The sequence below is a fragment of the Mobula hypostoma genome, chromosome 5 (assembly GCF_963921235.1).
Source record: "Mobula hypostoma chromosome 5, sMobHyp1.1, whole genome shotgun sequence".
Taxonomy (NCBI): Eukaryota; Metazoa; Chordata; class Chondrichthyes; order Myliobatiformes; family Myliobatidae; genus Mobula; species Mobula hypostoma.
In genome coordinates this window covers 28,462,332-28,474,345 of record NC_086101.1, presented here as the reverse complement: position 1 = coordinate 28,474,345, position 12,014 = coordinate 28,462,332, and the positions used below count along the sequence as shown (strand labels likewise).

The window sequence follows — 12,014 nt, the reverse complement described above, 5'->3', positions numbered from 1 at the left end:
AACTCCCTTCCTAGCTCCCTATATTCTCCTTTCAGGACCTCATCCCTTTTCCTACCTGTGTCATTGGTACCTATATGTACCACGACCTCTGGCTCCTCACCCTCCCACTTCAGGATATCTTGGACACGATCAGAAATATCCCGGACCCTGGCACCAGGGAGGCAAACTACCATCCGGGTCTCTGGACTGCGTCCACTGAATCACCTATCTGACCCCCTTACTATCGAGTCCCCTATCACAACTGCCCTCCTCTTCCTTGCCCTACCCTTCTGAGCTACAGGGCCAGGCTCTGTGCCGGAGGCACGGCCACTGTCGCTTCCCCCGGGTAAGCTGTCCCCCCCAACAGTACTCAAACAGGATAACCTGTTGTTAAGGGGCACAACCACTGGGGTACTCCCCATCACCTGACTTTTCCCCTTCCCCCTCCTAACCGTGACCCACTTGTCTGCCTCCCATGGCCCCGGCTTGACCACCTGCCTTCCACTCCTCTCTATCACCTCCTCGCTCTCCCTGACCAGACGAAGGTCATCGAGCTGCAGCTCCAGTTCCGTAACGCGGTCCCTTAGGAGCTGCATCTCGATGCACTTGGCACAGATGTAGACGTCCGGGAGGCTTGGAGACTCCAGGGCCTCCCACATCCGACACCGAGAACAGCAAACTGCCCTCACAGTCATAATGCCCCTCTCCTCAAATAGCAACAGAAAATGAATGTCAAACCTTCCTCGCCTCGCCCGCTTCCGCCTAAGCCCGGTGAGCCGAAGCCCTTAAGTCTTCACTCTGCTCCCGGCTCACTCCACCGCCCGCAATCTACGCTGCCCGCTCTATGAGGCTTTGTTCCTTTTAAATCTGCCGCGCTGCACTGCCTGACGTCACACACCTGCGCAGTCCCGCCTCTCAGAAAGCCGTTGGAGAAAAAAAATAACGAAAATTTCAAAAATGTCTTTCTCGGCACTCCCACTCAGACTCTCAGACTCCTTCTTCGAATCCAGGTATGATTTTTATAGACTTCTATGAGATCATCCCTCATCCTGCTACATTTTAAGAAATAGAGTCCTGATCTGTCTAAGCACTCCCTATAACTCAGTCTCTCAAGATCTGTCAGCATCCTTGTAAATCTTTCCTGCACTCTTCCCAGTTTAATAACATTTGTCCTTTGCACAGCGACGAAGAATGTACAGAATGCTCAAAGTGCTCCCTGACCTCCCAACCATTATACTCCATGCCCTGACTGACAAAGCGCTGGCTGAACATCTTCTGCGCCACGTTGTACTTCAATGGCTCCACTTTCAGGGAACTATGTCCTTGTGCTCCAAGGTCCAAAGTCCCTTTGTTGCACTACACTCTCCAGCAGGTTTCACCGGTGAGTGTGGGGGCAGCAACAGCTAACATTGAATTCTGAATTTTAATGTCATAGAATGTCTCTGGCGCTTTAGTGGACAAAATCTGACACCAGACTTCAATGCAAGGTGTAAATGGGCAGGTGTCCAAAATCTATTCAGAGAGATGGGTTCTTCTGAGCATGACAGATTCCTTATCATTGAGAGTGTGAGAGGGAGAAGGCAGGACAATGGAGTTGAGAGGGAAATGGATCAGCCATGATCGACTGGCTGAGTAGATTCAATGGGCTGAATGGCCTCATTCTAATGAAATGTATTATGGTCTTTTTAAAACTGGATCATAAAGAAGAGTTATAAGTTAGCTTAAAGGAGGAGATACAAAACTCACAACAGTTATTGCTCTTGTTGTTGAAGAGAGGATTATCTGAGGTGATACATTTCAGAAGAACGAGAGACACCTTCCTTCAGTAACTATGGCAAGGCCTGGGAGAGGTGAGCTGGAGTGAAACCACAACAAGAGCAATGTAGGAATCAGTTATGTAGAAAGACAGGTAGAATTTGTTTTCTTAAAGCGATGGAGAGTGAGAGGAGTTTCAAACAGAGATCTCAAGATGTTAAGAGATTTTACAGGAGTGAAGCCGAATTGTTTCCACTGGCAGAGCTAGCATTAACTATGTAGTCATCAGGTCATACAGCATGAATTGAGGCTTTTTGGCCCAACGATTACCACTAACCATCAGCTGCCTATTTGCACTAATACCACATACTCCATTTTTTAAAATTCAACCCACATCCCCATCAACTATCCCCAGATTCTACCCCTCACCGACACACTGAGGGTGATTTACATTAGACAATTAATATCCCAATCCACAAGTTGTCGGGACGTGGAGTGAGACAAGATCACCCAGGGGAAACCCATGTGGTTACAATGAGAAAGTGCAAACTCCAAACAGACAGTGATGGATGTCAGGATTGGACCTGGTTCATTGTAGGTGTGCGGCAGCAACTCCACTGGTAGCACCATTGTGCGGGCCACATTTAAAATAATTAGGAAAGAATGTAGCATGGTGGGTGTATCAAGGGCAACTAGGGATCTGCAATTAACTGCTGGCTCAGCCTGTGCAACCTACATCCCTTGAATGAATAAAATAGAAACTTAGAATATATCACAATACATCTGCAGTTTTTAAACCTATTTTAACCCAGACTTTATTGTCCATCTTCAAATTTTTAGACTGCCTGGCAACATTAATATTTTGTCCTCTTCCTCTTTTAAAAAAATGGACGTAATTTCTTTATTCAATAATCCTGCCTTTTCCCGCATACAATAAAACTCTGACAATTTGACATCTGATGGAAGTTCTGAAGGTTTGGCAACTGGCTCTCTCATTGCTCCGGAATGTGAGGCAGGGTGGTCCAGACTGAGGGTTGGATGTGAGCCCGGTATGGGTTGGGATTTGGAAAGCCAGAAGCCAGGAGTGTTGGTGGCCTTGCGATCAGGGTACTACAGTGATTGAATATTCTCAGCTTTCTTTAAAGCTAACATAAAAATATATCATACTGCTGAATAACACTTTAATGAAGTGAAATAAGTGTTCGGGTATTTATAGAAGTGTCATGCCAAGCAAGCTCTGATTTCTACTGGATTTTATTGGAATGACAGGGTCTCTCTACTCACCGAGTCCATGCTGCACTAATCCTACCTTAACCATTCTAACCCATTTTAATTCTTCCCATATTCCCATCAACACCCTACAGATTTTACAACACATGTACACACTAGGGGCATTTTATAGCAGTAAATCAACCTGGAAGCATTAACACCTCCAAACCACCTGATTATTCCAGACTGATTTTCAGAGAGAATAGTGAGATATTTTGGACCCTTTAGAAGTATCCTTGTAAAATCAATTGAGTGGAACTAATTATTACTGAAGTAATGAATTTTGTTTCACCTCTGACCAAAAATGTGCAATGCAAAAGATTAAATAGATTACTCAACCAGAAAGTGCATACAGTTATTACCTTAAGTGTTAGTTATTGGACATGAAAGTTAATACGGTAGTTCCAAGTTATGTTAAAGATTAACAGACTAAAACCACTTTGAGCTTGCAACATTTTTTTTCCATCCATGTTACATGGATAGGAAAGTTTTAAAGGAACATCAGCTATTTGGGACTAGATTAGATTAGTATCTTGTTCAGTATGAATGAGTTGGGCTAAAGAGCATGTTTCTGTGCTGTATGATTCTATGACTACAGACCATATAGGTTTAATATCAGAGAGGAAAAAATTGAAAGTGATCTGATGGCAACTTCTTCTCATGCAGGGTCATAGGCACTGTATATGGGACGAGCTGGTGGAGGAATCTCATGGAAGGGGCTATAACCACAAAGCTTAGCAGATATTTTGGGCTGAGACCCTTCATCTGGACTAGAAGTATTAGGGGACGATGAAGGCTCTTAACACGAAACATTAACAGTTCATTTTCCTCCATGAATGCTGCCTGACCTGCTGAGTTCCTCCAGCAGCTTGTATGCAGCTGCAGGTGGACTACACACCAGGGTTCTGAAGGAGGTCGCTGAAGAGATTGTGGAGGAATTAGTAATGAACTTTCAAGAATCACTAGAATCTGGACTGGAAATGTTCAAATGTCACTCCACTCTTTAAGAAGGGAGGAATGCAGGAGAAAGGAATTAGCCTGACTTCAGTGGTTGGGAAGATGTTGGAGTATATTATTAAGGATGACATTTCAAGGTACTTGGAGGGTCATGATAAAATAGGCCACAGTCAGCATGGTTTCCCTAAGGGGAAATCTTGCCTGACAAATCCATTGGAATTCTTTGAAGAAATAACAAGCAGGATAGATAAAGGACAGTCAATGGATGTTAACTTGGATTTTAAGAAGGCCTTTGCACACAAGGCTGCTTAACAAATAAGAGCTGGTATTACAGGAAAGATACTAGCATGGATAAAAGTTTGGCTGAATGGCAGGGGTGGGAATAAAGAAAGGTTTTTCTGTCGTTGACCAGTGGTGTTCCATGGTCAGTGTTGGGACTATTACTTTTTGCGTTACATGTCAATGATTTGGATGATGGAATTGATGGCCTTGTGGCAATACAAAGATAGGTAGTGGGGTAAGTAGCGTTGAGGAAGCAGGGAGTCTGCAGAAGGGTAGATAGATTGGGAGAATGGGAAAAGAAGTGGCAGATGGAATACAGTGTGCTGAAGTGTATGGTCACGTAATTCAACAGAAACAATAAACAGGTAGAAAATCCAGAACTCTGAGGTGCAAAGGGACTTTGGAGTCCTTGTTCAGGATTCCTGACAGGGTATCTTGTAAGTTGTGTTGGCTGTAAAGAAGGCAAATGCAATGTTAGCATTCATTTTGAGAGAATTGGAACATAAGAGCAAAGATGTAATGTTGAGGCTTTACAAGGCATTGGTTATTCCACACCTAGAGTACTGTGAGCAGTTCTGGGCCCCTTTATCTGAGAAAGCAATGTGCTGGCATTAGAGAGGTCCAGAGGAGTTTCATGAGAATTATTACAGAAATGAAAGGGTTAACGTGTGAGGAGCGTTTGGTGACCATAGTCTTGTACTCGCTGACGTTTAGAAGAAGTAACTCTATAGAATATTGGAAGGTCTGGATAGAGTGGATGTGGAAAGGATGTTTCCTGTAGTGGGTGAATCTAGGAGCGAAGGGCGCGGCCTGGAATGGAGGGACGTCCATTTAGAAAAGAGATGAGTGGGGATTTTTTTAGCCAGAGGGTGGCGAATCTGTGGAATTCGTTGCCACAGATGGCTGTGGAAGCTAAGTAATTGGGTATATTTTAAGCGGTGGATGATAGGTTCTTGATTAGTCGGGCGGGTTCCGAGGAGAAGGCAGGAGAATGGGGTTGAGAGGGAGAATAAATCCGCTCTGACGGAATGGCGGATAAGACGGGATGGGCTGAATGCCCTAATTCTACTATGTCTCCTACGTCTTATGGCTCAAGTGGGCTGTTTGTGTGCCATGGACCAGTTGGAGAGGGGGTCTGTTTTCTTTGCCCTGTGACTCAACGGATCTAGACGTTCAGATATCACTCATGGGAGAAATAGAAAGTGCATTCCCTTGAAAACAGCTCTCCTGAAGGATGAACCAGACACGGGATTTGGGATGGGGATTGTTGCGGAGTTCCTGCGCGCCAGTAGTAAGGAAATCGTACCGCTGTTCAAGTTGCCAATCGCGGAACCGACGCACCGGCTGTCTTCTGCAACAGAACCAGAAGGAGATTTGTCAATGTGCCGCATGGCGAAGGGATATTCTGGAAGTGAAATGGGATCGAATCTCGGCTCACCGTGGTTGGCCATCAGCATGTAAAACACCAGTAAGATGGTGCAACTCCTACGCCTGGGGGCGGACATACTGTTGCTGCGGGTGTCCGGCGACCCTCTCTCGGCCTGGGGCGAAGTCACCTTCCTCCTTCCGTTAGACACTTGTGGCCAGGTTTGACAAATAAGAATTAGCATTGGGAACAAAGAGCAAATCACATTTAATAACATCCATGGGAGAAATAAAACAAAATTAACTTGATGATTTATCCGAGAAATACTGTATGTTCACATATAAGTTATATGTTAATAACTTAACCAAGAATTATTGTTAGTAAGCTAACCAAATATTATGTTAATAAGTTACCCAAGACATATTGCTGGTAATCTATCAAAGAAATAATCTTGATAAATCAGCCAATAAATATTGTTTGTAAAATCTAAGAAATATTGACGATTTATCCGAGATATCGTTTATAGTCAATAAAACTGTAGCTAGTGACACTGTCAATAACTTACCTCTGAATACTGTTAATTACTTATCTAAGAAACATGTTAATAATTTTCCAAGACAAATTTTGGTAGTATACTATGGAGGAAATATATTGTTAACATTTTATCTAAAAATACCGCTATCCTAATCGAAAAATATCATGTAAGCAATTGATACAAGAAATATCGTTGGTAATTTTGCCGAACAACGTTATATTAGTAATTTATCCAATATTATAGTAGCAGCTTAACCAGGAAGTTGGTAACTTATCCCAGAACTATTATGTTATCAACTTATTTAATAAATATTCTGTTCGTAATTTATCCGAGAAAAATTCTGTCCAATTGAATAGTTTTAACCTTGTTTGACGTTGGGCAAACAAAGTTAACAAGAGACCCATTCAATTCCCGGGCTAAATGAAAAAATTGACACTTTAAATGCTGATTTCAGGCATTGTTTTTTTATTAATATTATTATAGGAGGTTGGTTATTTGGAGAGGTCCTTCCAGCAGTTTTGGATGGGACTTACCCAGTTTACAGAGCGAAGGATTTCCGCTTTGTTATATATTTACCGGTCGATATTGCGGACAGATAATTAACAGAAGCGATGGCGGTTACGGGAGAGCGGTGAAAACGATCCGATGCGCTGCCTGCTTGGAACACCCAGCAGTGGGAGTGGAAGTTGGAAACAGATTAAAGTGTTTGCGATGGAAAAGGACAGCTTTTTGTAAACGATTTACGCGTTTCCGTCACGCGTTGTTCTTGTTAATGTGGGCAATGTTCTCTGCGGTGGAACATACAGAACCTGGCGTGGACCTCAGCCCGAAACACAGGTTGTGTACACAACACCGGCGTTAGAGAGGCCGATAAGATCAGTAGATTTCAGCGAAATTACGCAAGGGTTTTCTTTAATTTTAAGGCGATAAATTAGCCACTGTTTGATTCTTAAAACTTTTCCTCTTGGGGAGAGTTTAAGGCAAATTCCTTCGCCATAGCAACAAGTGATAATAATCCCTTTTCTGCACTAAATCTTCAAAACTTTCGACTTGTACCAAGTTAAAAACATAACCATAACTTTGTTTTAACACATTAGGTTCCTCGATCACCTTTCTGAACAACGCAGAGTTCCCGAACTCCACCAAATGCAGTTCACGCCTACCCGGAGAGTTTGAGGCTTTTCGTTGGTTTGGACGTGTTGCATTGAAAGAGAAAAAATGCAGACAAGGTAATGCCGAGGGAACAAGAGGTAGAATCTGGCCTTCGGTCCCAGCAAATGCAACACCGGATTTGCTGGGCACAGTCTGGCTCTCCTTAAAGGACATGCTTTCAAAGTTAGGGGAAAAGTTCACAAATTTACCATCTCATCTCCCACATCCTGGGAACAGAGAGGAGGGCGTTGGAGATGCTTTAGTTGTGGCAGTCTTCACAATGGTAGATAACATAATTGCCATTTTTCCTTCTATACATGCATTTTACCCACTGGTTTCTACCCCACAATGCCAACCCAGCCCAGGCCCTTATGGTCATTGTACCCTCTGCCATACACCTCTTCCATAATGGCTCTCAGTCTCACCCCTGTACTTACTACATTCCAGCACAGGTAACCCTTTGTGGTCCTCCTCATCTCCCTCCAGTAGCTGTCTACAACCTTCACCCTCCCTTCTCCCCCAGCTGGGTCCACCTGCCCTTTCTGTATCTGCCTCCATCACATCTCCCTCTGCACCTGATTCAGGAATAGCTTCTTCCTTTCAATCATTTCATCTTTGAACCCTAATCACTACTTTGATATAGTAACATCATGATCCCCTTGCACTAAAATGTATAATACTCTGCAAGAGTCTCAGGCGCATGCACACACACACACACATACACACACACACACACACACACACACACACACAGAGCTAGGGTGCCTAAGACTTTTGCACAGTACTGTATTTGCCAACGTGGAGTGGAGAGCAAGTTTGTAAATCTGGCGGGAGCAAAAACTGTTAGGAATGCCGAGGGTGGTGTGCTGCCGGAGGGGTGTGGGGCAGGTGGTGGAGAATGAATGCCAGGGGTGGTGGGTCGTGAAGACACACCCAGCCCTGAGACACCAGCCAAAGTCATTTGATTCCAAACAATTGGTTTATTGATTATTACAGAATGCCTTTCTGGTGTTTCCTGCTCCCTGTCCTCTCTCTTCCCCATTTTCCCAACCATGATTCCCCTCTTCCTGTCCCCTTCCCACTTTCAGTACACAATAGAGAGCCATCTCAAAATCAGGCATCACGATTTTTTTTTTGAGGCAGTAATACAGCACATTACATAAAATTACTATGCAAAAGTCTTATATCATAAGATATAGGAGCAGAAGTAGGCCATTCGGCCCATCAAGTCTACTCCACCATTCAGTCCTGGGCTGCTCTAATTCTTCCAGTCATCCCCACTCCCCTGCTTTCACCCCATACCCTTTAATGCCCTGGTAATCAAGAACCTATCTATCTCTGCCTTAAATACACCCAATGACTTGGCCTCCACAGCTGCTCATGGCAACCAGTTCCACAGATTTACCACCCTCTGACTAAAGTAATTTCGCTGCATCTGAGTTCTACAAGGACATCCTGCAATCCTGAAGTTGTGCCCTCTTGTCCTAGAATCCCCTACCATGGGAAATAACTTTGCCATATCTAATCTCTTCAGGCCTTTTAACATTTGGAATGTTTCTATGAGATCTCTGCTCACTCTCCTGAACTCCTGGAAATACAGCCCAAGAGCTGCCAGATGTTCCTCATACGGTAACCTTTTCATTCCTGGAATCATTCTCATGAATCTTCTCTGAACCCTCTCCAACATCAGTATATCCTTTCTAAAATAAGGAGTCCAGAACTGCACACAATACTCCAAGTGTTGTCTTATGATTGAATGGCAGAGCAGAATCAATGGGCCGTATGGCCCACTTCTGCTCCTATATCTTATGGTCTTATAGAATTGTAATGAGTGGATATCCACGCGAAGCTTGATTATTGTAGGGTAATAACTGTTCATGAATCTGGTGGTGTAGGACCTAAGGCTCCTGTACCTCCTACCCGATGGCAGTAACATGGCCTGGATGTTGGGGGTCACTGATGATGGTTGTGTTTTCTTGCTGAACATCAGTACTCCAAAATATGCAAGATGTTAATGAAGGATGGGTTCTTCAACTGCTGGGAGAACCATTACATCACAGACATGATCAGCATGGTTTTTGCAACGGAGGGAAATGTTCAAACTTGGTTTCGTTTGGAATTTACCAGAATTGTTACCTAAAGGAATGTAGGAGACAGATTCAGTGATGAATTTCAAAAGAAAATTAGCTACCTACTTGAAAAAAGAGAGATTGTGGAGTACATGGAGTCCGTGAGCTTAGGTATTCCAAACAATTGGTTCAGCTCGAAGGGCTAAATGAGCTTCTGCTATTCTTTCCCTACCCACAGTTCTTTCTTGATCTTCAGTGACTTCCCATGCAGGGCCATTTCCTGGCATCCAAGGTGACTTCCTACCACAATCACAGAATATCATTATTCTGACAATCTTCTTCAAGGACATACACCTATCAAACCCATCAAGAGTCCTGTAGGGTTTCTTTAAATCCGCCTCTCATCCATCTCCACCCCATATGAAATAAAAACGTCTTACTGAATCTGGAATAGAGTACCAGAAGAAAAGTCACCCAGTCGTGCACTTGGGAAATGGGCCATTCATCTAACCAAGCCTGAGCAGCCATACTGCATCCAGCTACACTGATCCCATTTAATTCTCCCCTTTTCCTCAGCATCTCCTCCCCCACCATATTCTACTCCTCGCCCACATACTGAGGGGTATTTGCAGCAACCAATTTATCCACTAACCTGCACGTTATAAGGATGAGGGAGGAAACCGTAGACCTGGGTGGAACCCACATGGCAACAAAGAAAATATGCAAGCTCCACATACAGAAGTCGGGATCAAAACTAAGACTCTGGAGCTGTGAAGTTAATTGGACCCTGTAAGTTAACCACACTGTAAAAGAATCAAAGAGGCATTAATTGAACAAGTGTGAGTGTGGATGTATTAAAGAGCTGCAGGGCAGTATGTGGGACTGGAATGATGGGATTACTATGCTGAAAGCTCATATCGATAATTTGGCAAAACGTTGTCTTCTTGTCAGTAGGTTATAGTGGGCTTAATATTCTACTCCTTTCCCTAAGCTGAAGGTGTTACTGTTTCAAAAATACATGTATATTCCTGACATTAAATCAAGCAACCTTGCAAATACGTTAGTATAGATTCATTTTGCACCAAAGGTTCTTAAAAGTTCCTATGATGTACCACGAAGAGAATTTATCATCTTCTGGTACGGAGTCTCCAGTGCAGAGGGTCAGGAGAAGCTGCAGACGGTGTAGACTCAGTCAGGCACCATCATGGGCAAAACCATCCCCATCTTCAAGGACGTCATCAAAAGTCTTTCCTCAAGAAGGTGGCACCTATTACCAAAGACCCTCACCATCCGCGAGTACACTAGGGAGGAGAAGAGCCACACTCAACTTTTAGAAACAGTTACTTCCTCTCTGCTGTCAGATTTCCCATGCAGACTATCTTGTTATTCCTTTTCTGTTGCACAATTTAGTTATTTTTGTAATTTATAGCAATTTGGTGTCTTTGTACTCTACTGCTCCTGCAAAATGACACATTTCACATGATATGAATCAGATATAATAAATCCGATTGTGGTCTTTATAGGCATCCGTTAGTCTCATGAGACCATTGATTTGTGCCTTGGAAGGTTTCCAGGGCGCAGGCCTGGGCAAGGTTGTATGGAAGACTGGCAGTTGCCCATGCTGCAAGTCTCCCCTCTCCACCCCACCGAGGGAAGGGCACTAGGGCCGATACAGCTTGGCACCGATTATGTTCTAAAGGCACTGGAAATGCAATCTCACTGCACAAGTCTGTCCTGTGGGTAAGCCATTCACACCTCACCTACCCAGAAACAAAATGTGCCAGTGAGAAAGATAAGCCAATGTTAAGTTGGTCACACTTGAGTGGGGTTTGTTTGAGTTATACCTATAAAGCTGAACAAACTTTTTCCACTATTGAGTGAAAAGCAAATATTTTTGGGCTTTGGCAAACTATAAAGACAGGCATTTGTTTGTCAATGTAAAATGTCCCAAGGTGTTTTACAGAAATGGTTATCAAACAAAATTTGGCACCACACCACTTAAAGAAATAAAAAGGTGACCACAGAGCATGGCCATTTTATTAGGTACACCTGTACACCTGCTGATTAATACAAACATCTAATCAGCAACTCAAAGCATAAAAAGAAGTAGACATAGTCAAGAGGTTCAGTAGTTGTCTGGACCAAAGATCAGAATGGGGGGCAAAATGTGATCTAAGTGTCTTTGATCATGGAATAATAGTTGGTGCCAGATGAGGTGCTTTGAGTATCTCAGAAATTTTTGATGTCCTGGTGTTTTCACACACAACAGCCTCTAGAGCTTACAGAAAATGATACAAAGCAAAACAAAACCAAAAAAATCCAGTGAATGGCAGTTCTGTGGGTGTAAATGCCTTGTTAATTTGAAAGGTCGGAGGAGATTGGCTGGACTGGTCCAAGCTAACAAGGAGGTGAACCAGAAATCACCATACAGTACTGGTGTACAGAAGAGCATCTCCGAATGCACTGCGTGTTGAACTTTGAAGTGGAGGAGCTACAGCAGCAGACGACAAACGTACAGAAATGCACTCAGTGGCCAATTTATCCTGCATCGAATAAAGTGGCCACCCTGAGTGTATGGGGACATTTGAGAGGTAGATTCAAAGGGTTCAAGAATAAAGATGTTCCCAATTCAAGACTTCCAGAGACGAGC

The 12,014-nt window shown here is 43.5% G+C and overlaps 1 protein-coding gene across 2 annotated transcripts in view; it reads right to left on the bottom strand.

The window, feature by feature from the left end:
• LOC134346165 (IgGFc-binding protein-like) overlaps window positions 1-6,814 on the bottom strand; it is a 42,151-nt gene extending 35,337 nt beyond the window's left edge. For both annotated transcript variants that reach the window (XM_063047478.1, XM_063047479.1), the window contains exons 1-3: window positions 6,677-6,814; window positions 5,681-5,818; window positions 5,549-5,593 (exon numbers count right to left, since the gene is read on the bottom strand). In XM_063047478.1, the coding sequence (XP_062903548.1) occupies window positions 5,549-5,593; window positions 5,681-5,747 (112 nt within the window). In that variant the 5' untranslated portion in view covers window positions 5,748-5,818; window positions 6,677-6,814. The remainder of the gene's footprint in view (window positions 1-5,548; window positions 5,594-5,680; window positions 5,819-6,676) is intronic.
• Window positions 6,815-12,014: the final 5,200 nt, after the last annotated feature.